This window comes from Tachyglossus aculeatus, chromosome 2, assembly GCF_015852505.1.
Source record: "Tachyglossus aculeatus isolate mTacAcu1 chromosome 2, mTacAcu1.pri, whole genome shotgun sequence".
In the NCBI taxonomy this organism is placed as follows: Eukaryota; Metazoa; Chordata; class Mammalia; order Monotremata; family Tachyglossidae; genus Tachyglossus; species Tachyglossus aculeatus.
Genome location: NC_052067.1, coordinates 8165371 through 8192428, shown reverse-complemented (window position 1 = coordinate 8192428; position 27058 = coordinate 8165371). Strand labels below are relative to the sequence as shown.

Below are 27058 nucleotides of genomic sequence, written 5' to 3'. Positions count from 1 at the left end.
CTGAACATCTTCCCAAACAGCAAAGATTTTCCAAACAGCAGGAAAACCCGCTTCCTCTTGAAGCATAGTGACCCACCAAACTTTATTCATTCATCCATTCAATCATATTTATTGACCACTTACTGTGTGCAGAGCAAATGCTTGGGATAGTTGCTGTTGTGTTATGCTGTCTAGTTGTGTCCGACCCATAGCGAAGCCACAGACGCATCTCTCCCAGATTACCCCACTTCCATCTGCAATTGTTCTGGTGGTGGATCCAAAGAGTTTTCTTGGTAAAAATTCAGAAGTGGTTTCCCATTGCCTCCTTCCTCACAGAAAGTGAGTCTCTGCCCACGACTCTCTCCCGATCTGCTGCTGCCCAGCGCGGATGAGTTTTGACTAGTAGCAGATTGCCTGCCACTCACTAGCCACTGGCCAAGCTAGGAATGGAATGGACAGGCCTCTGCTTGACTCTCCCTCCCATAGCCGAGATTGGTAGAGGACTGGAAACTCTCCAGGTGTGACCCTAAGAGGGGCTTGGGAGAATGCAATATCATTAAAATAGGATCAAATGTCACTTGAAATAATTAATCAATAAATGGTATATACTGGTTTCTTGCCATGAGCAGAGCACTGTTCTAATCACTTGAGAGTGTCCAACCCCCTCCTTCCTCTCCCCCTCCTCCCCATCCCCCTCCCCCGCCTTACCTCCTTCCCCTCCCCACAGCACCTGTATATATGTATATGTTTGTACATATTTATTCTATTTATTTTATTTTCTTAATATGCTTTGTTTTGTTCTCTATCTCCCCCTTCTAGACTGTTAGCCCGCTGTTGGGTAGGGACCGTCTCTATATGTTGCCAACTTGTACTTCCCAAGCGCTTAGTCCAGTGTTCTGCACACAGTAAGTGCTTAATAAATACGATTGAATGAATGAACCCACAGAGTTGGTAGACACATTTCCTGCTCATTCATTCATTCATTCAATCGTATTTATGGAGCGCTTACTGTGTGCAGAGCACTGTACTATGCACTTGGGACGTACAAGTCAGCAACATTTAGAGACGGTCCCTACCCAACAACGGGCAGTCTACTGGGGCAGTGGACATTAAAATAAATTATTGATAACCGAATAGTGCTCGGCACTGTGAGCCCTACATGGGACAGGGACTGTCCAACCCAATAACCTTGTTTCTACTCTTGCACTTAGAACAGTGCCTGGCACAGAGTAAGCACTTAACAAATACCATAATTATTAAGTGCTCAGTAAACTGTAAGCTCCTTGAAGGCTGGGACGTTGTCTACCTCTTCTATTGTATTCTCCCAAGTGTTTAGCAATAATAATAATAATTACAGGATTTTATAGTAATGATAATGGCATTTGTTAAGCACTTACTATGTGCCAAGCACTGTTCTAAGTGCTGGAGGGATACAAGGTAATCAGGTTGTCCCACATGGGGCTCACAGTCTCAATCCCCATTTTCTAGATGAGGTAACTGAGGCACAGAGAAGTTAAGAGACTTGCCCAAAGTCACACAGCTCACAAACTTGTACTTCCCAAGTGCTTAGTACAGTGCTCTGCACACAGTAAGCACCCAATAAATATGATTGAATGAATGAAATGGTGGAGTCGGGATTAGAACCCGTGACCTCTGACTCACAAGCCCGTGCTCTTTCCACTGAGCCATGCACTGTACTCAGCTCTGGGGTAGATATAAAATAATCATATTAGATAAAGTTGCTGTCCCACATAGAGCTCACAGTCTAAGTGGGAGGGACAACAGTTATTTTACAGTTGAGGAAACTGAGGCACAAAAAATGTAAGTTATTTGCCCAAGGTCATACAGCAGGCAAGTAGTAGAGCCAGGATTAGAACCCAAGTCCTCTGACTCCTAGGCCTGCGATCTCTCCAGGAGGCCACCCTCCTTGGTGCAGTGCCCCACACGGAGTAAGCACTCAATTAACACAATCGGCAGATGGACTGGTTGGGAAGTGGCAGGGAATGCGTCGACCAACTCTATTATATTGTACTCTCCCGACCACTTAGTACAGTGCTCTGTACATAGTAAGCGCTCTATAAATATGATTGATTGAGTTTTGGGATCAGGGTTACGCAGGGAATGATGCTTGTTTTGGGGGCAGCACAACTTCAGTAGACAGACTCTTCTATCTCTGGGCAGATTTGAAATCCCAATCCCACCATCTAGTCTGACTACAATTTTGCTCCTATAAGGATGGATTAAACTCTTTGGTTCATCCAGGCATTTTCCAAGTAAGAATTTTCTATTCATAAAAATTCTCAAGAGATGCCCAATTCAGATTTTTCAAGGGTTACTCATTTCAGCGTCCTTTCAGGTCAGGAAGGAACATTAATTCCCCATTGAGCCCCCTCTGAAAACCCCCTGTGACTTGGGGAACGATTTGCGGTCACGACATTGAGCATTAAAGAAAATCATTTCACGTCGAAGAAAACCAATTACCACGTTGAAACTCTTCAAGATTCTTAATATCGTTCCGTCCTTTGGAACCTTAACAATATAGGTGTGTGCGATTTCAGTTTCCATACCCTATAAGATTATTCCACCTTCTCCAATCTGTGTTTGGCCAAGAGCAAGTCATTTTCAGCTGGCCAGTCCGTTTCGGATATTCCACCAAACCGGTCAGACTGAAGGCCCACTTGTCCCTCGATACCGACTCTTTGCTTTTTCGGCCATCCAGATGAGCTTGGAGAAGCCTCCGTCCAAACATTTAATATCTCGCCGTGGGATGAGGGGAGGAAGCAGCTGCATTGGGGGATAGTAGGCGCGGCGAAATAGACATTTTTATAAGGTTGCTCCTGCCAAATGTAGAAAGAGCGGGAGATCTTTCCACCTTCCAAGACCTTTCTCCTCGAGTTAATCGAAGGAGCAATGTCAAAGATTTCCAAGCTAGCTAAGATCACCGGAATAAACAGATTGAATGAGTCGTCGCCCCTGCCAACATAAACGGAAAACTCCACCTCATCGGATCCGATTTCATTAACAGAAATGGGGTGGGGGGGGGGGGGCTCAGAATGTATTTGTGACCTAGGAGGCACTGGAACAGCCGGAGATCAATCATTTCGACGCCTTTGTCCATTTCTGGGTGTGTACTGAGGAAAAATATTTCTTTTCAAATAAACGGTGCTTTTGTCCTATGCTTGACTTGTGTGGAGGAAAGATCCCAGCTTCCAAGTTATTGCTATAAATTTATTATTGGCATCCATAATTCGAATGTTAAACATTTAGGCCGCTTCTGCATTATTTTAGAGAGAAATGTTGATGAGGGGAAGGAATGAAGGGGTAATACTCTGGAAATAAAAGGCTTTATTCGCAACCTAGTTAAGGTCATCCAGCTTTCTTGATTTTTCCTGTGGGGTATCTGCCCATATTTTACCCACACAAAAACACAGAGTATTTAAATGATACCCTGGATAATTTTCTGCCGGCTTCTTTGGAAATTTTCATAGTAGCAGTAATAATAATAATAAATAATAATGATGGCATTTGTTAAGCACTTACTATGTGCAAAGCACTGTTCCAAGCACTGGGAAGGATACAAGGTGATCAGGTTGTCCCACGAGGGGCTCACAGTCTTAATCCCCATTTTCCAGATGAGGTAACTGAGGCACAGAGGAGTTAAGTGGCTTGACCGAGGTCACCCAGCAGACAAGTGGCAGAGCCGGGATTAGAACCCACATCCTCTGACTCCCAAGCCTTTGCTCTTCCGATTAAGCCACGTTGCTTTGTAGTAGTAATAGTCGTAACAGCAGTAATTGATTCATTCAATCATATGGAGTGCTTACTATGCTCAGAGCAGTGTATTAAGTACCTGGGAGAGGACAATATAACAATAAACAGACATATTGCCCACTCAGTACTAGTATTTAGTAGTAGCAATAGTAATAATAGAATCAATCAATCAATCAATCTACCAATCATATTGATTGAGTGCTTACTGTGTGCAGAACATTGTACTAAGCCCTTGGGAGAGTACAATATAAGAAAGTTGGTAGATATGTTCCCTGCCCACAACATGCTTGACAATCTGTAGTAATAAGTAGCAGCATTAGTATTAGTAGTAATAGTAATAGTAGTAGCAGTAATAATAATAATAATAATGATGGCATTTATTAAGCGCAAAGCACTGTTCTAAGCACTGGGGAGGTTACAAGGTGATCAGGTTGTCCCACGGGGGGCTCACAGTCTTAATCCCCATTTTCCAGATGAGGTAACTGAGGCACAGAGACTTGCCCAAAGTCACACAGCTGACAATTGGCAGAGCCAGGATTTGAACCCATGACCTCTGACTCCAAAGCCCGGGCTCCTTCCACTGAGCCACTCTACTCCCGCCTCCAGCCCATAAGGCTCTAAGCAGTGATAGTAGTTGTAGTGCTAGCAGTGTGGCTCACTGGAAAGAGCCTGGGCTTTGGAGTCAGAGGTCAGGGGTTCAAATCCCGGCTCCACCATTTTTCAGCTGTGTGACTTTAGGCAAGTCACTTCTCTGGGCCTCAGTTACCTCATCTGTAAAATGGGGATTAAGACTGTGAGCCCCCTGTGAGACAACCTGATCACCTTGCAACCTCCTCAGTGCTTAGAACAGTGCTTTGCACATAGTAAGCGCTTAATAAATGCCATTATTATTAGTAGTAGAAGTAATAGTAGTAGTAGTAGAAATATTTATTTAGAATCTGCTGGATGCACTGTCCTAAGTACTACGTTCTGAACACTGTACTAAGTGCTTAGGAGGAACAGAACAGTACCATAGCCTCTACCCACAAAGAGCTTGCACTCTAGTGGAAGAAAGAGACATAAACCTCATTGTAAAAAGAGTCGTCACAACAGTACTATTGAATAAACACGAAAATGGATGTTCCAGCAGGCTCCATGATTAAGCAGAAAAGATACATTTATCTCTTGTGCTTCATTCACAGCTAAGCACAGAAGGAAAATAATCCTCTTGACATGGAAAGCAACTACTGAGTGACTTCCTGAGGTATCCCAAAGACATTCAAACTCTCTGTGAAAACGGGGTTTATAAACTGACAGCCCAAGGGAGAGGGACTTCAAAAGCCCATCTCTTATTGACCCAGGTTTCTTGATAGCTAGGACGAGAAAGTAGCACATATGAACATGGGCTTGGCTTCCTATTACTAAAATTTGCAGGCAAGAGAAATAAGGAATGAATTAATGCCTGCCTGAAAACAAAGTGTTTTAGGAAATTCAGCTGCAAAACAATGTCACAATCCCAAGCAGCTATTTAACTATTTGCTGTTCATCCTAAATTATAGCCTCAGTCAGTCAGACAGTCAATCATATTTACTGAGCACTTACTGTGTGCAGAGCACTGTACTAAACATTTGGGAGAGTACAATATAATAATATGAGACCCCTCCCTCCTCCCTCCCGCTCTCCCCATCCCCTCCGCCTTACCTCCTTCCCTCCCCACAGCACCTGTATATATGTATATATGTTTGTACGTATTTATTACTCTATTTATTTATTTATTTATTTTATTTGTACATATTTATTCTATTAATTTTATTTTGTTAATATGTTTTGTTTTGTTCTCTGTCTCCCCCTTCTAGACTGTGAGCCCACTGTTGGGTAGGGACCGTCTCTATATGTTGCCAACCTGTACTTCCCAAGCGCTTAGTACGGTGCTCTGCACACAGTAAGCGCTCAAGAAATACAATTAAATGAATGAATGAATGAATGAGACACATTCCCTGCCCACAACGAGTTTATAGTCCGCAATCTATGGTCTAGTAACTACCCTCCTTAGCTACAACCTCGGCATTTTTTAAAATAGCATTTGTTAAGTGCTAACTGTAATATTGCAAGTGCCAGACACGGTGCTAAGTGCTGGGGTAGAGATAAGACAATCGGGTTGGACAAAGTTCCTATACCACATGGGTTTAAAAGTCTTAATTCCCATTTTACAAATAAGGAAACTGAAGCACAGAAAAACTAAGGGACTTTTTCAAGATCACACAGCAAAGTGATAGAACCAGGATTAGAACTCAGGACTTCGGACTCCTAGGCCCCTGCTCTTTTCACTAGGCCATGCGCCTCACTTTAACTCCAGCTGCACAATTCTGTGTTCACAACCATCCACAGCAGTTCTGTATATAATTTACATGCCTTATTATTCAACAACCAACTCATCTACATATTCCCTTTTTCTTCTTCCTACTATCTGTCAGTTATTTTAATGTCCGCTCCCTTGTTGGATTTTAAGTTCCTTGAAGGCAGATCACGTTTACCTACTCTACTGTACTCTCCTAGGCAATTAATATAGTACTCTGTACATAGTAGTACATTCAATAAATGCCATTGTTGCATTGTTTAACTGTTTCAGACATAACCAACACAAAAGACACTCTCAGACTGGGCAAAAAAACCCCTCACTTAATCTCCCTTTTGGCCTCAGAGTAGCCTGTGAGCTCCTTGTGGATAGAAAATGTGTCTACTAACTCTATCGTATTGTTTTTTTCCAATAGCCTATTTGGCACACAGCGAATACTCAATAAACATGAATGATTGATTGGTTCTTGCGATACTGAGTCATGCAGAATTTCATTTTAAAGAGAATGTAATCTACCACATAAGCCAGCCCTGGTACCCAAATTCATCCTTTACTCCTTCAAATATCACCCTTTTCTGCATTCAGCAGAGTCACCAAATGTTTGACACTAGGAACTTATTAGACATTTCCAAGTGTCAACAGCCAGAGATGAAGTTTGCTAATTTAGAACATTCTATGTGCCCCAGGTAGGCCGGAATAAGAATAAAGTGAGAACCAAAATAAATTTAATTTCACAAAAAATAATGGGTTTTTGTATCTGGATCCTTCATCTACTGGACGTGAAATGAAAAAGCAGTGTGGCTCAGTAGAAAGAGCATGGGCTTAGGAGCCAGAGGCCATGGGTTCTAATCCCAGCTCTGCCACATCTGCTGTGTGACCTTGGGCAAGTCACTGAACTTCTCTGAGCCTCAGTTCCCTCATCTGTAAAATGGGGATTAAGACTGTGAGCCCCACGTGGGATAACCTGATCACCTTGTATCCCCCCCAGCACTTAGAACAGTGCTTTGTACATAGTAAGCACTTAACAAATGCCATTATTATTATTATTATTATTATTATTATTCCTCTTCTTTCTCTGTTATACTCCCCCAAGCACTTTTAATAGAGAATTCTGCACACAGTTAACTCTCGATAAATATCATTAATTGATTGATTTGATTTGATTCTCAGTGGAAAGAACACGGGCTTTGAAGTCAGAGGTCATGGGTTTGAATCCTGGCTCCACCACATGTCTGCTGTGTGACCTTGGGCATGTCACTTAATTTCTCTGAGCCTCAGTTACCTCATCTGTAAAATTGGGATTAAGACTGTGGGCCCCACATGGGACAACCTCATCACCTTGTATCCCCCCCCAGCACTTAGAGCAGTGCTTTGCACATAGTAAGCACTTAACAAATATCATCATTATTATGATTATTAGAGCACGGGCCTGTGAGTCAGGAGGTCATGAGTTCTAATCCCGGCTCTGCCACTTGTCTGTTGTGTTACCTTGGGCAAGTCACTTTGCTTCTCTGTACCTCAGTTCCCTCATCTGTAAAATGGGGATTAAGACTGTGAGTGCCACGTGGGACAGGGACTGTGTCCAACCCAATTTGCTTGGATCCACAACAGCACCTATGTGCCTGGCACATAGTAAGCGCTTAACAAATGCCATTATTATTATTATTACTATTACTCTAGACTCATATATTGTACTCTATCATAATGCTCTCTCTCAGGAGCTCTGCACACAGTAAGCATTCAATAAATATGATTGAATAAATATTGAAAAATGAGGGGAGCAATATTGAAAAACACCAAACAAAATGCAGTTTTTCTAAAAGCAAACATTATATTTTTTTAGTGCGAATAGAGGCTTAGACACTATAAATCCTAACTTCCTGGTGGTCTTTTCACTTAATTTATTTAAACATGGGATCCTAGCTGAGGATATATAGGAATTAAGGATGACTCTTCAAAATGAATTTTAGTCAAGTGCATCACAATGACCACAGAACGCAGTACCTCTGACGAAACCTGGAAGTTTCAGAGACAAATGGAGGCGTTCCAAGTGGCCACACACCACGACTAGAGGGGCAATAAAGTCTCATGAATTTAAATGAATTTTGGCATGTTGTTTTTTCTAATATCACCTCATGGGTATCATGGGATTCCTCCTGGCCTGAAACTTTTCACTTTCAAATAGATCCAGAAAATAATTTGGGATGTGAAGGATCTATACTCTCAGTGAATTGGACCCTAGAAAAGATTTTTAATCCAGTAGCTTGTGTAGTTGATAGCATCTCTCCATAGATTTGCAGCTGCTTTTTCAGTATATGTACATTTTAATGGCAGAGCTAAAGGTGGCTGATTCAGTGACTGATTTAGCATTTGACTCACTTCTAAGTGCCAGGTAAAAATATCCGTCTCAAAGCTCATGGCAAACAAACCACGTGCGTCTGTGACTGTACCTGGTTCTTATGTCATTCCCTTTATTTATTTGTGGGGTTAAAGAACCCTCCTTTCTGAGCCGCCCACACTAGTTGTCTGGATTTGTGAGCAATCTGGTCTCTGAAGAGTGGGAGTTTGGGCTAAAAAGAGAATCAGGGTGGCCTAGTGAAAAGACCCTGGGAATTAAAGGACTTGAGTTTTAATTCTGGCTCCCCCATTTATCTGCTGTAAGACCTTGGGCTCACTCCATTCTCAGATAGGGAAACTAGAGTTTCCAGTTCTCTATCAGTCTCAACCAAGGGAGGGAGAGTCAAGCAGAGGCATTTCCATTGCTAGCTTGGGCAGTGACTAGCGAGTGGAAAGTCATTTGCTACAAGTCAAAACTCACCTGTGCTGGGCAGCAGCAGCAAGGAAGAGAGTCAGAGGTGGAGACTAAAGTTTACTACGTGGAAGGGGGCACTGGTAAACCACTTCCAGATTTTGACCAAGAAAACTCTATGGATCCACTACCAGAACGATCGCAGATGGAGGTGGGGCGTTCTGGGAGAGATGCATCCATGAAACCAGCGTGGTTCAGTGGAAAGAGCCCGGGCTTTGGAGTCAGAGGTCATGGGTTCAAATCCCAGCTCCTCCAATTGTCAGCTGTGTGACTTTGGGCAAGTCACTTCCCATCTCTGGGCCTCAGTTACATCATCTGTAAAATGGGGATTAAGACTGCGAGCCCCCCGTGGGACAACCTGATCACCTTGTAACTTCCCCAGCGCTTAGAACAGTGCTTTGCACATAGTAAGCGCTTAATAAATGCTATTATTATTATTATGGCATCACTATGGGTCGAATAGGACTCGACCACATATGACAAGAATGGCCTTGGGCGAGTCAGTTAATTTCTGTGTCTCAGTTTCCTCATCTGTAAAATAGGACCCAAGTATTATTATTATTGATAATCATATTTCTTGAGCACTTACTATGTGCAAAGCACTGTACTAAGTGCTTGGGAGAGTCTAATATAACAATATAACAGAATTGGTAGATACTATCTCTGTTACACGTACCCCAGTGCTTAGAACAGTGCTTGACACATAGTAAAGGCACTTAGTACAGTGCTCTGCACAAAGTAAGCACTCAATAAATGCTATTGATTGACAGACAGAAATAACGATACCATAATGAAAATAACACTAGAACAAAAAACAGAAGAGGCCTTTGTTAGAATGGAAGATGTTCAATGAAGAGCTGAGATTGAGGCTGATCTTAGTTCAGTTGTATAAGAAGCTGCAGGAATAATAATTGTGGTATTTGTTAAGAGCTGGTATGTGCCAGGCACTGCACTAAGCGCTGGGGTGGATACAAGCAAATCGGGTTGGACACAGTCCCTGCCCTACATGGGGCTCACAGTCTCAATCCCCATTTTACAAATGAGGTAACCGAGGTCCAGAGAAATAAAGTGACTTGCCCAAGGTCACACAGCAGAGAAGTGGCAGAGCCAGGTTTAGAACCCATGACCTCTGCCAAGGATATATGGATGATAATAATAATAATAATGATGGCATTTGTTAAGTGCTTACTATATGTCAAGCATTGTTCTAAGTGCTGGGGTAGATACAAACTAATAAGTATAGGCTGAAGCGGGGAGAGACGGGAGGATGGGAGATCAGAAAGGAGGCTGATGCAGTAATCGAAAGGAGGCTGATGCAGTAATCACATACGTACCTAAGTGCTGTGGATGTTAGAGGGGGGAATGAATAAAGGGAGCAAGTCAGGCGACGCAGAAGATAATGGGAGAAGAGGAAAGGATGGCTTAGTTAAGGAAGACCTCTTATAGGAGATGTGCCTCCAATAAGGTTTTGAAGGGGGCAGTTGGAGCTCTATTTGCTCATTTAATCAGTCAGTCAGTGCTATCTTCTCAGTGCTATTTATTCAATACAACCATGTGACCTTAGACAAATTAGTTCACTTCTCCTTGCCTCGGTTACCTCGTCCGTAAAATGGGGATAAACACTGTGAGCCCCACATGGGACAGGGACTGTGTCCACCCTTCTTTGCTTGGATCCACCCCAAAGCTTAGTACAGTGCCTGGCATGTAGCACTTAACACATAGTATTATTAGTGGTAGTATTATCTAAACCTCTTTTCCATTCTTTAGTCACATGTTTGCACCTGTCGGACGAGACCGTAGTTGCTATTCACATCTTTCCCGCCTCTCTCTCCCTGCCCTTTGGTTTCTTTCAGGTGAAAGTTTGGTTTCAGAATCGGCGGATGAAATGGAAGAGAGTGAAGGGAGGGCAACAGGGGGCAGCCGCCCGGGAAAAAGAACTGGTCAACGTGAAAAAAGGCACCCTGCTCCCCTCCGAGCTCTCCGGGATCGGAGCCACCAACCTCCAGCACACAGGGGACTCGCTAGCGAACGACGACAGCCACGACAGCGATCACAGCTCAGAGCACGCACACTTATGATACACACAAAGACGGGCCCCCTCCCCACCTCCCTCACCCCCGGCTCCGTTCTCAGGAAAGAAACCTTCCCGATGAACTCTGCTATCCAAGAGAGATGACTCTGGCCTCTGCTTGTGAGGGTCACGGTTCCCCTTCTGGTTCCTCGGGGCCGTTTTCCTTAATTTTCAGAGGGTTTACAAAATAAGTGCCACTTCTTAAAAGTGCCTATGGAGTCCTGATGCAGAAGATGGACTCGCTTTGAACATTCCAGGTTTTTGGGTCATGTTTATGACAGTGGGCAGGTAATTGTTTGCTTTCGCTTGCACTGAAAATTTTAATTGCTATCAGGAGCAAAACCTGAGACTTTTCATCCTGAACAACCGCAGGGCCAGAAATCACTGGTTAGTGGGTAAGAAATGTATTTTAACTCTGTATATATTTACCTTATGGCATTTTCCCGTTTTCACTAATTTTTAGCAATGCATTCATATTAGCTGACGGCAATCGACTTACGTGATGACAATCGGCTTCTTGTGTTTTTATTGTTTGTTTTGTTGTCCCAGAGACATTCAGCACAGGCTAATTTCTGTTCGAATAGAGAACAATCCAGTAGTCTGACAGGACGTCCTCGTACCACAGACAAAACAAATCTTATGTTGCATTTACTATCAACTGCTGCTAATAGGGTGTTATAAACCTTACCTAGCTCTTCATTTTTCTTATTTTATCGCTGCCAAAAAAATTTTGTTTTAGGATCATAGGACAGTCAGTGAGCTCAGAGAAAGACTTTTTGTGATGCCCATCTCTGGGTTGATTAAAAAAAGAAGATATTGCTGCAATGCCATCGTTGAGGATGCTGGCAAACCCGGGCATCAGCAAGAGGAAGTGTTTTCCTAGAAGCAAGTTGCAAATCCAAGAAGAGCTCCTGGTGTTACAGAAACTGGAACTATGAAGGAGATTCTGAATGGTCTCGGGTTTAAGTTCAGCAAAGATATTATTATTCCAGTTGTTGTGTGTACATACAGAACAGCAAAACATTTACACAAAACATGATTGTACCTTGTAAAAATGTTAAATAAATGATCCTTTGTAAATATCTCTAGTCTCACTTCAGTGATTTCAGAGGAAATGCTAAAATGTCTTTATGAAATTTAGAGTCACCAAACGGTTCATCTGGCTTTTGTCAGTGAAGAGGTCTCTCAAATTCAGCGGCTTTCCATCTTAGATCAGTCTTCAGTTTGATCGATCATTCGATCAGAAGTACTTACTGAGCACTCTGTGTGTGCTGAGCTTTGGACTAAAAGTTTGGAAAGAGGGCAATAGAATGATTAGGCATTATTCCTGCCTTCAAGGAATTTATAGTCAAGTTGACCATCAATCAATCAATCAAATATACTGATTGAGCACTTGCTTTGTGCAGAGGACTATATTAGGTTCTTGGGAGAGGACAGTGTAATGGAGAGGAAAGACATGTTCCCCGCTTACACCTTGCATCTTGATCAAGAGGGGAAACTTCTGAAGTGATTTTTGACCAAGAATAACAAAAACACATTCCACTATCTCTCCGAGTTGAGAGACAAAGGCTACCCTGATATGTATACCTTGTCTAGTGTGAAACCATCAATAACAAATGGAAGTAGCAATGACTACCGCAAATTATTTGAAAAAGCCACTGAGGGCATAAAGTTACTAGGAAGCAACCTTTCAGTGTGAGAAAATGAGATAATCTGAATGTGGATAAGGTGAGCTGTGCAATGGGGTTCTGAATAATAATAATAAATAATAATAATAATAATAATGTTGGTATTTGTTAAGTGCTTACTATGTGCCAAAAACTGTTCTAAGCACTGGGGGAGATACAAGATGATCAGTTTGTCCCACGTGGGGCTCACAGTCTTAATCCCCATTTTCCAGATGAGGTAACTGAGGCACAGAGAAGTTAAGTGACTTGCCCAGAGACACACAGCTGATGTGTGGCGGAGCCAGCATTAGAACCCATGACCTCTGACTCCCAAGCCCGTGCTCTTTCCACTGAGCCATACTGAGAAGATTTTAATTATGAAAATTTGGAGGTCAGAGACTTGAAAGCAGGAACTCTGTCTCTTCCCTCTGTTGTACTTGCCCCGAATCCAGTACACTTCTCTGCACACAGTAGGTACTCAATATATTGTATACTGTATGGCTTTGTGTTCTGTTTGGCAGAATACCACTAACAAAATAAGAATTTAATAAACATGTCAGGTGATAACCTGATGTGAATGAGATTGAAACATTCCATACACCAACTCTGGGGGTAGAATAAGTAGTCATTAAATAACGATCAAATAACAAGATAATTAATTAAAGGTCTTATCATCTCAATTTCTATACCCCCCAAAATACCAATTACAGAAATGAATTGGTAATCCCCAAAATATGGGGTAAAAATTCAATTTTGCTTTAGGAACAACATGTTGTATAAACTAATCATAATCAAGGTATATTAGAGAGAAATAAATAGCTGCACTATAACTTGGCTTTGGAGCAGGTTTTGAGTCATCCCCTTAGAATTCATGTGTCAGGAAAGTGAGAGAATAAGGTAATAGCATTACAATTAGGTTTTGTCCAATTAGCTGATAGCTCCTCAGATCAAATAGGGGCTAATTTGGGCTCTGGCATTATGTAAGATTTTCAACCATTACTTGAATGACGGAGCTCATTGTGGACAGAGAATGTGTCTGTTTATTGTAACATTGTGCTCTCTCAAGTGCTTAGTACAGTGCTCTGCACACAGTAAGCTCTCAATAAATACAATTGACGGACAAGAATAAACTCACTGAATATCCTTGGTACATCTAGAGGACAGGGATGATCACTGGAAAAAAGAGTTTACAGCCCCCAAACACCCTTGTTGAGTTAGAGAAATGGAAGCTACAGAGTAAAATGGATATGAACAAGTTCAGGCCACACCCTAACGGAGGAATTTCCAACCCTACAAGATGAGGAAGTGTGGCAGAAGAGGATCTGAGGGTCATAGTGAACCTGAGCTAGAGATGGTTTTCAAATGTAGGGCTGTAGTTAGGGAAACAAGCATGATTATTGAAAGTCTATAAGGCAGTATAGGGGAAATCAGTTCTTCCATGACTTGTTTTTGCTATATGCCTTGGATAGAAAGTCATGGATGAATTACGGAACGTTCTTCTAACCACATGTGTCTGGTTACAGTAGGATGTGTTATCAGAAGGAACGGTTGTGTGAGGGTCTAGCATGCAATGGCTACCACCCCAGAGTTTTCCATACCATGGGATTCCAAAAGGACACAAACCCAGCACTCTGGGAAAACAAACCAGGCTTCAGTTCAGCTGTCTCCTTTGCCGATCCCAGAGGAGAGGCGTATAAATGATTAAGGTTAGAAAAATAGATCCCAAAGGGAGAGGCAGAGCTGTTGGAAAATGTCTCAACTAAAGAAAAAGAAAGGAGATTTTAGCAGCCAACTAATTATTCTTTTGGCTGAGTCCTTAGTATTAAACAAAAGAGGGAAAGGGCTTAACCTGCAGCATTGGGAGTTTCACTTAGACTTAAGGAAGCACATCTTGAATAGAGAGAGGGACGCTTGCTAACGAAAGTGGAATACTGTCTCTCTGGGCTGGATTGAGCACCATCCTGCTGAGAGGAAGCTCGGACTCAACTGAGCAGTTGCTAGGCTATAAAACTACCTGAGAGCAAGGAACACATACACTCATTTTTACTTTGCTCTGCCAAGCACTTAGGTCAGTGGTCTGCACTTAGTGGGTGCTCAGTATAAGAAGGAGCATGGCCTAGAGCATGGGAATGAGAGTCAGAGGACCTGGGTTCTAAAATAATAATAATAATTATGGTATTTGATAAGCACCTACTATGTGCCGAGCACTGTTCTAAACGCAGCGGTAGATACAAACAGCGGGTAGAGAAGCAGCGTGGCTCAGTGGAAAGAGTCTGGGCTTTGGAGTCAGAGGTCATGGGTTCAAATCCCAGCTCCACCAACTGTCAGCTGTGTGACTTTGGGCAAATCACTTCACTTCTCTAGGCCTCAGTTACCGCATCTGTAAAATGGGGATTAAGACTGTGAGCCCCCCACAGGACAACCTGATCTCTTTGTAACCTCCCAAGTGCTTAGAACAGTGCTTTGCACATAGTAAGCACTTAATAAATGCCATTATTATTATTATTATTAACAAGGTCATCAGGTTGTCCCACGTGGGGCTCACAGTCTTCATCCCCATTTTACAGATGAGGTAACTGAGGCCCAGAGAAGTGAAGTGACTTGCCCAAAGTCACAAAGCAGACAAGTGGTGGAGGCGGAATTAGAACCCATGACCTCTGACTCTGAAGCCCGGGCTCTATCCACTGAGCTACACCGCTTCTAATCCTGGCTCCGTCCCTTGTCTGATGTTTGACCTTGAGGAAGTCACTGAACTTCCCTGTACCTCAGTTACCTTATCTGTAAAACAGGGATTAAGACTGAGAGTCCCTTGCATGACATGGATTGGGTCCAACCTGATTAACTTGCATCTACTTCACTTAATAAAATGTCTGATACATAGTAAGTGTTTAATAAATACAATTAAAAAAAGCACAAACTACTCAGGTGTGTAGTTCAGTGCTCTGCACTCAGAAAGTACTTAATAAATGCTGTTACTAATCCTCCTACCTAGATTCTGAATCCCAAGTGGGACAGGGACTGTATTCAACCAGGCAGCGCTTGACAGGTAGTAAGCACTTAAAAAAAATACCATCTGTTATATTGTGCTCTCCCAAGTGTTTAATGCAGTGTTCTTCACCTAAGAAGCTCTCAGTAAATACAATTGATTGATTGCTTGATTTACAATAAACCCACAATCATATTCTCTCCCAATGTGTAGTTCAGTGCTCGGCATTCAATAAGTTGCTTAATCAATGCTGTTACTCCTCCTCCTTAGACTATGAGCCCCATGTAGGACAGGGACTGTACTCATTCAATCATATTGCATTCAATCTTATTTATTGAGCGCTTACTGTGTGCAGAGCACTGTACTAAATGCTTGGAAAGTACAATTCGGCAACAGATAGAGACAATCTTTAGCCAACAATGGGCTCACAATCTAGTCGTCAGTCCAGAAGGGGGACATGGCAGTTCCTAGCATGTAGTAAGCACTTTAAAAATACCACAATTATTATTATGATTGATTGAATAGCTGCAATTGTAATAATAATAATCGTGGTATAATGATGGTATTTGTTAAGCGCTTACTATGTGCCAAGCACTGTTGAAGCAGCATGCCTCAGTGGAAAGAGCACGGGCTTTGGAGTCAGAGGTCAGGGGTTCAAGTCCCGGCTCTGCCAATTGTCAGCTGTGTGACTTTGGGCAAGTCACTTTTAACTTCTCTGGGCCTCAGTTACCTCATCTGTGAAATGGGGATTAAGACTGGGAGCCCCCCGTGGGACAACCTGATCACCTTGTAACCTCCCCAGTGCTTAGAACAGTGCTTTGCACATAGTAAGCGCTTAATAAATGCCATTATTATTATTATTATTATTATTATTATTATAAGAGCTGGAGTAGATATAAGGTAATCAGATTGTCCCACGTGGGCCTCACAGTCTTAATCCTCATTTTACTAATGAGGTAATTGAGGCACAGAGAAGTTAAGAGACTTGTCCAAGGTCACACAGCAGACAAGTGGCAGAGCTGGGATTAGAACCCATGACCTCTGACTCCCAAGCCCGAGCTCTTTCCACTAAGCCACACTGCTTCTCATTGTTCTCATTGCTTTTCATTGTTGTCCTTTTTTTTAATGGTATTTGTTAAGCACTTACTATGTTCCAGGCACTGTTCTAAGTGCTGCGGTAGATACAAGATAATCAGCTTGGACAGAGTCCCTGTCCAACATAGGGCTCACAGTCTTAATCCTATTTTATAGACAAGGGAACTGAGGCAGAGAGTAGTGAAGTGAGTTGCCCAAGGTCACACAGCAGTCAAGTGGCAGAGCTGGGATTAGAACCCAGGTCCTTCTGATTCCCAGGCCCACTGGGATCTATATGAGCCGCTCACGTGGCTCAGTGAAAAGAGCCCGGGCTTTGGAGTCAGAGGTCATGTGTTTGAATCCTGACTCCACCACATGATGGCTGTGTGACCTTGGGCAAGTCACTTAACTTCTCTGAGCCTCAGTTACCTCGTCTGTAAAATGGGGATTGTGAGCCCTACGTGGGACAACCTGATCACCTTGTAACCTCCCCAGCGCTTAGAACAGTGCTTTGCACATAATAAGCGCTTAATAAATGCCGTTATTATTAATTTATTATTATTTATTTATTCTTTATCCACTGGGCCATGCTGCTTCTCTGTAGCAGGGACTCTCTCCTCTTCTATAGAATTCATTCTCTCAGCACCCTCTAGAGCATAAACTCCTTGTGGGCAGGGAACACGTCTACCAATTCTGTTATATTGTACTCACTCAACTGCTTAGTACAGTGCTCTGCCCACAAGAAGCACTCAGTGAATACCACTGATTGATTGTTCTTGTCCTAGTGCTTAGTGCTCCCTCCTCCCTCTCTCCCTTCTCCCCCTCCACCTTACCTCCTTCCCTTCCCCACAGCGCCTGTATATATGTATATATGTTTGTTCGCATTATTACTCTATTTATTTATTCTACTTGTACATATCTATTCTATTTATTTTATTTTGTTAATATGTTTTGTTTTGTTGTCTGTCTCCCCCTTCTAGACTGTGAGCCCACTGTTGGGTAGGGACCGTCTCTATATGTTGCCAACTTGTACTTCCCAAGTGCTTAGTACAGTGCTCTGCACACAGTAAGTGCTCAATAAATGCGACTGATTGATTGATTCCTTAGTAGAGTGCTCTGCTCTCAGTAAGTACTCAATAAATATCACTGGTTGATTTTAAAATTTATGTGTTTCCAGGGGCAATCAGTCTCATTTCCTGAGCACTTACCATGTGCACTGCACTATACTAAGTGTTGGGGAGAGTGCAATATAACAGAATTGGTAAACACGTTCCCTGCCCACAGTGAACTTTCCATCTAGAGGGAGGGAGACAGACATTAATATAAATAAATGAATTATGGATTTGTACATAAGTGCTGTGGGGCTGATGGAGGGGTGAATAAAGTATATGATCCCAAGTGTACAGGTGACACAGAAGGGAGTGGGAAAAAAGGAAATGAGGGCTTGGCCGGGAAGACTTCTTGGAAGAGATGTACTTATAATAAGGCTACGAAAGTGAGGAGAATGATCATCTGTCGGATGTGAATGGGGAGGGGTGGTTGTTTCCAGGCTAAAGGCAGGATGTGGGCAGGAGGTAGATGGTGAGATTAGAATTTAGTCCACAACTTGCCTCATGAAAAATCTGAAGAACAGACTGGTGTGTTGTTTCCCGAAGCTGTCATGCCAAAATACCTGAATTCTTCTCCTTTGGTCTACCCTTTTGATGCTCTCCTGTTTTCTGTAATGCCATTCCCTGGGAATAGAGGATAAGTAATAGTAATGATAATTTCTGTAGCTTTTTTTAAATGCTTACTATGTGCCAGGCATGGTCCAAAGCACCAGAGTAGACAACTGTGGTATTTGTTAAGTGTTTACTATTCATTCTTTCAATCATATTTATTGAGCACTTACTGTGTGCAGAGCACTGTACTAAGTGCTTGGGAAGTACAAGTTGGCAACATATAGAGATGGTCCCTACCCAACAGTGGGCTCACAGTCTAGAAGGGGGAGACAGAGAACAAAACAAAACATATTAACAAAATAAAATAAATAGAATGAATATGTACAAATAAAATAGAGTAATAAATATGTACAAACATATATACATATATACAGGTGCTGTGGGGAAGGGAAGGAGGTAAGGCGGGGAGGATGGGGAGTATTCGCCAAGCACTGAATTAAGTACTGGGATAGATACCAGATAATCAGGTTAGACACAGTCCATGTCCCTTATGGGGCTCACAGTCTTAATCCCTGCTTTATAGATGAGGTATGTGAGGCGTAGAGAAGTGAAGTGATTCGCCCAAGGTCACACAGCATTTAAATGGCAGAACCGGGGTTAGAACACAGATCTTCTGATTTTTGGACCCTTGGTCTTTTCACTAGGCCACACTTCTTCCCAAATCACTTTGGATACAATCCCTGGACCACGTGGGACTCACAGTCTGATTAACTGCCCCTTCCCTGACTCACTTCTTATCAGGGAAGTATTTTCTTGGCTGCTTTTTGAAAATGCAAAATCAGCTCTGCAATTTTGACTTATTCCAAACATGGCCCTAGTGGATTCCTTCCTACTTCTTATTTTTGTTTGGGGTTGAGAGTATTTGTTCATGTTCACCTAACAATGGGATTGGTTCCTTCCTTCCTTCCTTCCTTCCTTCCTTCCTTCCTTCCTTCCTTCCTTCTTTCCTTAGCGTGGCTTAGTGGAAAGAGCCCGGACTTGGGAGTCAGAGGATGTGGGTTCTAATTCCGACTCTGCCACGTGTCTGCTGTGTGACCTTGGGCAAGTCACTTCACTTCTCTGGGCCTCAGTTACCTCATCTGTAAAATGGTAATTTAAAGTGTGAGCCCCAAGTGGGACAACTTGATTACCCTGTGTCTACTCCAGTGTTTAGAACAGTGCTTGGCACATAGTAAGTGCTTAACAAATCCCGTCATTATCATTGAGTGCTTACTGTGTGCAGAGCACTGTACTAAGTGCTTGAGAAAGTACAATAATACTCGGCTTCAAGGCTGTCCATCACCTCGCTCCCTCCTACCTCACCTCTCTTCTCTACTTCTCCATCCAAGCCCGCACACTCTGCTCCTCGGCCACTGCTAACCTCCTCACTGGGCCTCGTTCTCACTTGTCCCCTGTCGACCCCGGCCCACGTCCTTTCCCTGGCCTGGAATGCCCTCCCACCACACATCCGCCAAGCTAGCTCTCTTCCTCCCTTCAAAGCCCTACTGAGAGCTCACCTCCTCCAAGAGGCCTTCCCAGACTGAGCCCCCTTTTTCCTCTCCTCCTCCCCATCCCTCCAGCCCTACCTCCTTCCCCTCCCCACAGCACTTGTACATATTTGGACAGATTTATTACTCCAATTTACTTGTACATATTTACAATTCTACTTATTTTGTTAATGATGTGCATATAGGTTTAATTCTATTTGTTCTGGTGCTTTTGACACCTGTCTACATTTTTTGTTTTGTTGTCTGTCTCCCCCTTCTAGACTGTGAGCCCATTGTTGGGTAGGGACCGACTCTATATGTTGCCAACTTGTACTTCCTAAGTGCTTAGTACAGTGCTCTGCACACAGTAAGCACTCAATAAATACAATTAAGTGAATGAATTGAATAGAATAATAAACAGTGGCATTCCCTGCCCACAATGAGCTTACAGTCTAAAGGGGAGAGAATAATAATAATAATGATGATAATAATAATAATAATAACGATGATTATGTTCATATTTGTTTGGCACTAACTCTGTGCCAGACACTGTATTTAGGTAGAGTCAAGAGATTCAGATCAGACACAGACTAAGGGGGAGGAAGAACTAATACCTCAACCCCATTTTACAGAAGATGAAACAGGAGCACAGAGAAGTTAAGTAACTTCTCCAAGGACACATTAGAGAAGCAGCATGGCTCAGTAGGAAAGAGCACGGGCTTTGGAGTCAGAGGTCATGGGTTCAAATCCTGGCTCTGCCAATTGTCAACAAGTCACTTAACTTCTCTGTGCCTCAATTACCCCATCTGTGAAATGGGGATTAAGACTGTGAGGGACAACCTGATCACCTTGCAACCTCCCCACTGCTTAGAACAGTGCTTTGCACATAGTAAGTGCTTAATAAATGCCATTATTATTATTATTATAAGTGGAGGAGTCGGGATTGCATCCCAAGTTTCCTGACTCCTAATCCTATACTCTCCCAAGTGCTTAGTGTAGTGCTCTGTCCATAGTAAGTGATCAAAAAATACCATTGATTGATAGTTTAATTTCCAGTAGGCCAAGCCACTTCCCTCAGATTCTATCTGAGTTTGCTCTTTCGATTACAAAAATTTTAGAGGGGCAGTATCGGCATCTGTTATGGCACCTCGCCTAACGAAGTTGAAGTGTTCAGGTCTGAGTGATTCATTGGCTGGTTCCAGTAAAGAAGTCATCATCCAACAAAATCAGACAGATTTAGGTGAAAAGGCAGGCACCAGATGTTTAATTTTTTGTTTTAAAATGGTAGTGGGGATGGTTACCTAAGTCCTCTTTATCACTAGAGTCTTGACGGAGGAGATGGAGGAGTTCAAAGTCACGATCGGTGTCGCACCCAAAATTAAGAGTGACATTCTAAGTTAATAAGCAGATGCCCACTGTTGGGTAGGGACTGTCTCTATATGTTGCCAATTTGTACTTCCCAAGCGCTTAGTACAGTGTTCTGCACATAGTAAGCACTCAATAAATACGATTGATGATGATGATGATAATGATAAAAGTTTCACTGGGAAGATATCAGGACCTGACATTTAAGTTCGCTTATACCAGAGATGCTTGAAGTTAGCATTCTCAGGTCTGTAAAATAGCCAGGTCATATAGTAATAATAATAATGATAAAAATAACAAATAAACTTGGTACTGTTAATTGCTTACTGTGTCACAGGCACTGTTCTCTGGGGCTCGACAGTTTTAATCCCCATTTCACAGAGGGGGAAACTGAGGCACAGAGAAGTGAAGTGACTTGTCATTTCACACAGCAGACAAGTGACGGAGCTGTGATTAGAACCCAGGACCTCTGACTCTCGGGCCCATGCTCTTTCCACGAGGCCAAGCTGCTTGTGTCGTTTCACAATTACCCATTTCACATTGGGAAACCACCGAACCTGTTACAGATAGCTTATTCCAAGTTAAGATTCAAAAACTCCTGCCTTATTTGAAATGTTTTTATTTATAGGCGCCTAGTGTGAATAGAAAAAGCAATTTATCTTTCAAATGGGATCCTTATGGGTAATTTCAAGCTTTCCCAAAATACTCAGCTCTGATTCTGATCAAGCACGGTTTTCTTGTTTACTTTTCTTGGGCATTTGGGGGAGAGAAGTGATGGTTTCCCTATTTTTCTCTTTTGTTATTTTCTCTCATGTGACTAATAATCAGTACACAAGAAGGCGTATTTCAGAGCTACCGTTGAACAAGTCTCAAGCATTTGAGGTTTAGTTTGGCTTTCTAAGAGTTCGGGTACTGCTCCAAATTTTCTGAACATTTGGAGTCTGCAAGATTGATTCTGGAAATCTTGTAAGAAAAGATTTCTTGTCAGATTTTCATATTTCCTGAGTCCAGCTGTGCCAGAAATGTCTAAGAGCAGCTCTCTCACACACAGTATTTCAGCATTTATGCTTTCAGTTCTGGCCAGCAAACAAGACTGAGTTAAAAAAAAAATAAGCCCTTGGAAAATTTTGCCCTCATCCAACAACTCCAAATTTTTGGTTCAGATTTAGGATCCAAGTTCAAGAGCTATTTCCTCATTCGTATTCACACATACTAATACCTCTTGTGTAGGCATTACAACATTGGGTTGCCTATGGATTTGTGGTTGTCTGGTAACTAAATGAAGACTGCTTTACATTCTTCTCTTCCCTTTGGAGAAGCAGCACGGCTCAGTGGAAAGAGCCCAGGCTTGGGAGTCAGAGGTCATGGGTTCTAATCCCGGCTCTGCTACTTGTCTGCTGTGTGACCATGGGCAAGCCACTTAACTTCTTTGAGCCTCAGTTACCTCATCTGTAAAATGGGGATTAAGACTGTGAGCCCCAAGTGGGACAACCTGATCACCTTGTATCCCCCCAGCTCTTGGAACAGTGCTTTGCACATAGTAAGTGCTTAACAAACGCCATTATCATTATTATTTAGCAGAGGGAATCTCTAGGCTGTAAACTCCTTGTGGACAGGGAACAGGTGTACAGGCTCTGTTGTACTGTACTCTCCCAAGCACTTAGTACAGGGCTCTGCACAAAATAAGCACTAAATAAATACACCTGATTGATCCAGTTTAGGGAAGCTTTCTTTACAGATAGTATCGTGGTGAAGCAAGAAAGACACCCATTAAATCTGGAACCAGGATTATGAAGCAAGTAGTCACCTGTCACCTAGCTGTGCTCTGTGTCTTGCAGTGCTCTGCACACAGTAAGCCCTCAATAAATACCACTGATTGTTTGACAGCATCAATCTAGGGCCAAAAAGGAAACCAAAGCTATGGCCAGCAGGTCCCCATTGCTCCTTTGCCTGGTTGCAAGTATTATTATCATTATTATTATTGCTGAATTTGTTAAGGGATTTCTCTGTGTCAAGGACTCTTCTAAGTGCTAGGGTAGATACAAGTTAGTCAGGGCAAACACAGTCCCTGTCCCACATACAGCTTAGGCCTGACAACAGACACTGAAAATCCTATTTTTACAGTTGAGAAAACTGAGGCAGAGAGAAGGCACGTGACTTGCCAGCAGGCAGCCGGCAGAGCCAAGATTAGAGCCCAGAATTTCTGACTCCAGGGCCTGTGCTCTTTCCACTAGGTCACACTGCTCCTCCATATTCAAATCTATTTTCTTCATTTCTTCTTTTTTAGGTTGTTCTTAAACATCTCTAGTAAGGATTCAACAAAATGTTCACACTCCAAGTTCTCAAAGACTTTATTGTAACTAATGTAATTAGTCATATTTATTGAGAGCTTACTGTGCGCAGACCACTGTACTAAATGCTCTGCCAACTGTCAGCTGTGTGACTTTGGGTAAGTCATTTAACTTCTCTGTGCCTCAGTTACCTCCTCTGTAAAATGGGGATTAAGACTGTGAGCCCACCATGGGACAACCTGATCACCTTGTAACCTCCCCAGTGCTTAGAACAGTGTGTTGCACATAGTAAGCACTTAACAAATACCATTATTATTATTATTGGGAGTGGACAATATAACAGAGTTGGTAGATATGTTCCCTGCCCACAGTGAGCATTCAGGCTAGAGAGGGAGACAAACATTGATATAAAGAAATAAATTACATATATGTACACAAGTGTTGTAGGGCTGATGGAGGGGTGAATAAAGGGAGGAAATCAAAGGGAAAGGGGGATGTAGGTGGAAGTTGGAAAAGAGGAAAGGAGGGCTTGATCAAGGAAGGCCCCTCGGAGGAGATGTGCCTTCAGTAAGACTTTGAAGTTGGAGAGAGTAATTGTCTGTTGGATATGAAGAGGGAGGGCATTCCCGGCCAGAGGTAGGACATGGGCGAGAGGTCAGTGGTGAGATAGATGAGATTGAGGTTCATTGAATAGGTTGGCATCAGAGGTGTGAAGTGCATGGGCTGGTTTGTAAGAGGAGAGCAGCAAGGTGAGGTTAGAGGCGTCAAGGTGATTGAATGTCTTAAAGCCAATGGTAAGGACTTTCTCTCTGATGCTGATGTGGATGGGCAACCATTGGAGGTTCTTGAGGAGTGGGGAGACATGGACTGAACATTTTTGCAGAAAAGCGATCAGGGCAGCAGAGTAAAGTTTCGAATGGAGTGGGGAGAGACAGAAAGCAGGGAAGACAGCAAGAAGGCTTTTACAGTAATCAAGGTAGGATAGGATAAGTGCTTGGATTAACGAGGTAGCAGTTTGGATGGAGAGGAAAGGGCAGATATTAGTGATGTTGGGAAGGTTGAACTGGCTGGATTTAGTGATAGATCCAATATGTGGGTGGAATGAGAGAGAAGAGTCAAGGATAACACCAAGGTTATGGGCTTTTGAGACAGGAAGGATGGTGGTACTGTCTACAGTGGCACCCTCCCAAGGGTTTAGTTCAGTGTTCTGCACACATAAGCCATTCAATGATGGAATGATTCTGAGGCAGGGACCCAATCAGTCAATCAATGGTATTTATTGAGCACTTACTATGTGCAGAGCACTGTATTAACCACTTGAGAGACTACAATACAACAGATTAAGCAGAGATGTTCCCTGCCCACAGTGACTTTACCTTCTAGAGGGTCGAGCGGAAGAACAAAATCATCCCCAATTCCTCCAGAGTCCTCATGCTTGCATTCTTTCAATGGACTAGGGAACACAGTGGAAAACAAAAGTCGTTTCCAGGAACAAGGGCAGTCTATCAAATTTTTGACTGGTTTAGCTTTCATAGCAGATTGCCAACTGAGGACTTTCTTGACTTCTTTGAACAATAGGAAGTCGTAAACACAAACCCAACAACTCTCTCCTCCTCTTGTCCTTGAATTCTTGTTACAACTGTTGGAGTTAATCATGACATTTCAGCTTCAGCTTTCCCTTTGAATTTCCTGGCTTTTGTCTCCTTATGTCTCTTGGGTAAACATCTATTTAAGCTTTTGCAAATAGGGTACTTATTTAGGATCAACTATAGGATTTAGGAACTTTCTAAATATTCCATAACTAGTTAAGTATGCACTGTAATTTGGTATATGTTTAGGTAACCTTGATATCCAATGCTATACATTTTTTGGAATGGTCCATGTTAATTTTGAAAATGTATTCTTATGTGACTAATGCTTTGTAGACATCAAATGAATTGCTCTTTATCCCTAGAGCCAAGGTTTGAGCCAGAGTTTAATATCCTGTCTGGCACTTGCTTTTTGATATAGCAAAATTTTCTTTGGATTCACTATTTTGTCTATTTACTTGGTTGATATTCTTCCCTGGAAACATTAAGCACTGTTAGTGATAGACATTTTCAGAACTGATTGCTCCAGTAAGGTGACCAAACTAGCTCTTTGCCTGGGAAGCTGGGTTTTAAGCCTGTGATAATGGTTTAAAGAGAGTGTTACTTTCTCAGAGTTTGCTTCAGTGAAACAAAAGGAAATAGTCGGGGCCAACCAATTCCGTGAACTGCATATTTCAGATCCTACAGTGTCATCTTTCTTTCTTCAGCTTTCTCAAAAAGATGCGGGGTTCCCACAAGATATTCATGTCAGACTTGCTCCGGGCCCAAACCACTACATTCTTCGGCCAACTTGATCTGAACGGTGGTGGGTGTGGGATTCTGATTTTGCTGCCAAAGAGTCCAAGCCAAATTTATCATTTGGTTTTCACGATCTCACATTCGCCCACTGCCAGAGGAGCGGGGAAGTCAGACTGCACCATTCAGATTCTAGGAAGTCCATTGCTAGGATTTCCAACTAGCCAGATGACTGGAAGCCAAAAGCTATGCAGTGATGATTTATTCAACTTTTGTTTTATGGTATTTGTTAAGCTCTTACTATGTGCCAGACACATAGTGTTGGGGTTGATAGAATTTAATCAGGTTGGACACAATCCATGTCCCACAGAGCGCTCACAATCTTAATCCCCATTATACAGATGAGGTAACTGAGGCATGTAGAAGTTAATGCCCTCCCTCCCCACATCCGCCAAGCTAGCTCTCTTCCTCCCTTCAAGGCCCTACTGAGATCTCATCTCCTCCAGGAGGCCTTCCCAGACTGATACCCCTCCTTCCTCACCCCCTCCTCCCCTTCTCCATCCCCCCCACCTTACCTCCTTCCCTTCCCCACAGCACCTGTATGCATGTATATATGTTTGTATGGATTTATTATTCTATTTATTTATTTATTTTACTTGTACATATCTATTCTATTTATTTTATTTTGTTAAAATGTTTTGTTTTGTTCTCTGTCTCCCCCTTCTAGACTGTGAGCCCACTGTTGGGTAGGGACCGTCTCTATGTGTTGCCAACTTGTACTTCCCAAGCGCTTAGTACAGTGCTCTGCACACAGTAAGCGCTCAATAAATATGATTGATTGATTGATTAAGCAACTTGTCCAAAGTCACACAACAGGCAAGTGGCAGGGTGGGGACTAGAACTCTTGTCCTCCTGACTCCGAGGCCTGTACTCTAGCTATGTTGCTTCTCAGTGAAATTTGCAGTGCAGCAAGTGGCAACAACTTGTTACAAAGAGTTGACTTTTCATTTCCCTTGAATAAAATGCCCGTGAATGCCTGGGTGAAATTCAAATGACCGTTTCTGGGTGACATTTGGGAAAGTCTATAGGCATATGCATCCATAGGCATATGCATCCGTCTGGGATGGTCAAAGCCTGGAGGGAACACGATTGAAGTTTACAGAACAATGACTGGAGTGGGCCCACGGAAGATGGAACTG

At 42.6% G+C, this 27058-nt stretch overlaps 1 protein-coding gene and 1 non-coding gene across 2 annotated transcripts in view; one reads left to right on the top strand and one right to left on the bottom strand.

Annotated features, from left to right (window-relative positions):
* The window catches only part of MEOX2 (mesenchyme homeobox 2), a 99992-nt gene extending 87998 nt beyond the window's left edge, over positions 1 to 11994 (top strand). The window contains exon 4 of the mRNA XM_038772372.1: positions 10748 to 11994. Within this exon, the coding sequence (XP_038628300.1) occupies positions 10748 to 10972 (225 nt within the window). The 3' untranslated portion in view covers positions 10973 to 11994. The remainder of the gene's footprint in view (positions 1 to 10747) is intronic.
* On the bottom strand, positions 378 to 515 carry LOC119924566. Its single transcript, XR_005449271.1, has one exon. It is a non-coding gene; the product is annotated as a small nucleolar RNA SNORA7 (small nucleolar RNA).
* Positions 11995 to 27058: the final 15064 nt, after the last annotated feature.